The sequence below is a fragment of the Parasteatoda tepidariorum genome, unplaced genomic scaffold, assembly GCF_043381705.1.
Source record: "Parasteatoda tepidariorum isolate YZ-2023 unplaced genomic scaffold, CAS_Ptep_4.0 HiC_scaffold_5442, whole genome shotgun sequence".
In the NCBI taxonomy this organism is placed as follows: Eukaryota; Metazoa; Arthropoda; class Arachnida; order Araneae; family Theridiidae; genus Parasteatoda; species Parasteatoda tepidariorum.
Window position 1 is genome coordinate 1 of NW_027261813.1, and position 2,324 is coordinate 2,324.

The window sequence follows — 2,324 nt, forward strand, 5'->3', positions numbered from 1 at the left end:
ATTTGTAAGTCATGTTTTTTCCTGGACTTTTATACAAAACCATCGGAGTACTAAGGGAGTTAATTTAGGCAGTTGATTCTCCCTCAATTAGAAATGGTTTTGTTTTATGGCTACCGGGACCGGCATTCCTTGAAGACGTCGGCTTCGGTGGTCATTTTTTTATTTTTATTTCTTTTATTCATGACTGTTAGGTCATGCTCAGGTTTATGTATAGCCAGCGGTCTCTATGCTTATTCTGCAAATGGCACAAGACATCAGAAGAGAGAAAAGCCACAGTTTTATGGAAATGAAAAGCGTTTACGGTTTAATTTTTTAAAGTTTGAAAGCTTAATATGAACGCTACATTATTGGGGCTCATAAAAATATGCAAAAACTAAGAATAAGGCAGTGATTTTGATAATTTTTTACGAGTGGGAAAAATGTCGCCAAATTGCGATTTTTTTAAAAAAGTTTAATAACTTTTAAAATAGTTAGAAATATAGAAGTTCTTTGTTCGTTCGAAAGCCCAGATAATTCTTCACGACATGATGATATATATAATTTAAACTTGTAAACTTTGTTACAAGTATAAGGCATGTACATTTTTTTTAAAATTTTATTTATTTATTTATTTTTTTACTTTCTTTAGATCCATTTTTTACTGCAGAAGTTAACTCCTGCCTGATAGAGCATGATACTGGACCGTGCCGTGGATATTTCCCAAAGTTTTATTACGATGCCAGAACCGGACAATGCAAAGAATTCATCTATGGAGGATGCCAGGGCAATGGAAATAGATTTGATACAAAGGAAGAGTGCTTGAAGGAATGCAGTAGTATGCAAAAAATAGAGAAAAATATTGCTTTAAATAGTAATGTTGAAGTTTTGGATTATATTAATAATAATGATATTTCTAGCATTAATACTTTTGATTTCGAAAATTTGTATACAAGTATACCACATGGAAAGATTATTGAGATTTGTGACGGCATTTATGATAGGTATTTATTTAATGAGAAAATTGATAAATCTAATTGGTTGGATTTATATAAGTTTAATCTTTTTGAGAAGGTTCTTTTTAATGGTTTAGATTTTTATAAACAAATTATTGGAATTCCACAAGGTAATTCCTTTGCTGGGGCTTTTGCCAATATTTTTTTGCATTTTTTTGATGCCAAATTTCTTGAGCATAATGAATTTAAAGCTTTTAGATATATTGATGATTTGATTTTGTTTAATTGTGATAATAATAATTTTATTTATAGTATCTATCCTGGAGATTTGGTTTTGAGGAAAACTAATGAGATTGTTTAAATGTTGAATATTTAGATTTTAAAATTGATATCGTTAACAGTTTTATTAAAATTGTTGCTTTTGATAAAAGAAAAGCTTTAAAATTTAAAGTTATTTTTTTCTGCAACTTTAATACTAATTTGTGTAATAAAAATTTAGTTTTTTCACAATTGGTTAGGATCAAAAATATTTGCAATTATGCTGAAAGTTTTCGGGAAGCTGTGAAAAACGTTTTTGAATAATTTGAGTAATAATGATTTTCCTTTTAATTTTTGCAATATTAAATTTTCAATTAAGTAAAAGGTTGAAGAGTTCTAGGCTTTAATATATTTTTTTCTTTTAATAGGGCGCAATTCAAGTCCTGACTGAGCAGCCCCAGTTAAGCATTCTATTAATTTGTTAAGTCTCTCTTTCTTTTGACTTCTTTTATTTTCTATCTACGCATTGTAATAGAGGGTGTTGTTCTTTTAGCTTTTAGTGTTTCCTTTTCATTCGGCTTGCTTGTGAAATCGATGTTTGACCTGGTTAAGTGAGTTTTTATTTTCTGATGATTTTGTTTGAGTTTCTTTTCTAAATTGGTTATTTATATTTCATGTTTTTTTCCCGGACTTCTATACAAAACCATCGGGGTACTGAGGGAGTTAATTTAGGCATTTGCTTAGAAATGGATTTGTTTTATGGCTACCGGGGCCGGTACCCCCTGAAGATGTCGGCTTCGGTGGTCATATTTTTATTTTTTTATTTCCTTCGTTTCCTTTATTTTTATGCATGTATCTGGTGTAAAAAATGTAGTCCTATATGTTTCTTTTTTTAATAAAAAAGGAAACCTTCGAAATGTTCTTTAAAAAATTGCCACTTTGTCTTTTTTATGGCGAAACATAGTTTAAGTTCTCAGTAAATTTTAAATTTTCATTTCCAATGTTGATTCAAAAATTGCGAGATTTCAAAAATTGCATTCTTTGTGAAGTTTTGTGAACAATTGCGGCTCTTATTGGCATCTTTTTATGCACTTTTTAATTGTCTAAATTGATGAAGTATTTACAAAATTATTT

General features: G+C 29.3%; 1 protein-coding gene across 1 annotated transcript in view; it reads left to right on the forward strand.

Annotated features, from left to right (window-relative positions):
- Nucleotides 1-628: 628 nt before the first annotated feature.
- LOC122273606 (thrombin inhibitor hemalin-like) overlaps nt 629-2,324 on the forward strand; it is a gene marked incomplete at both ends in the record, with an annotated part of 2,411 nt that continues 715 nt past the window's right edge. Inside the window, one exon of the mRNA XM_043057641.2 lies at nt 629-850. Coding sequence (XP_042913575.2) covers nt 629-850 — 222 coding nt within the window. The remainder of the gene's footprint in view (nt 851-2,324) is intronic.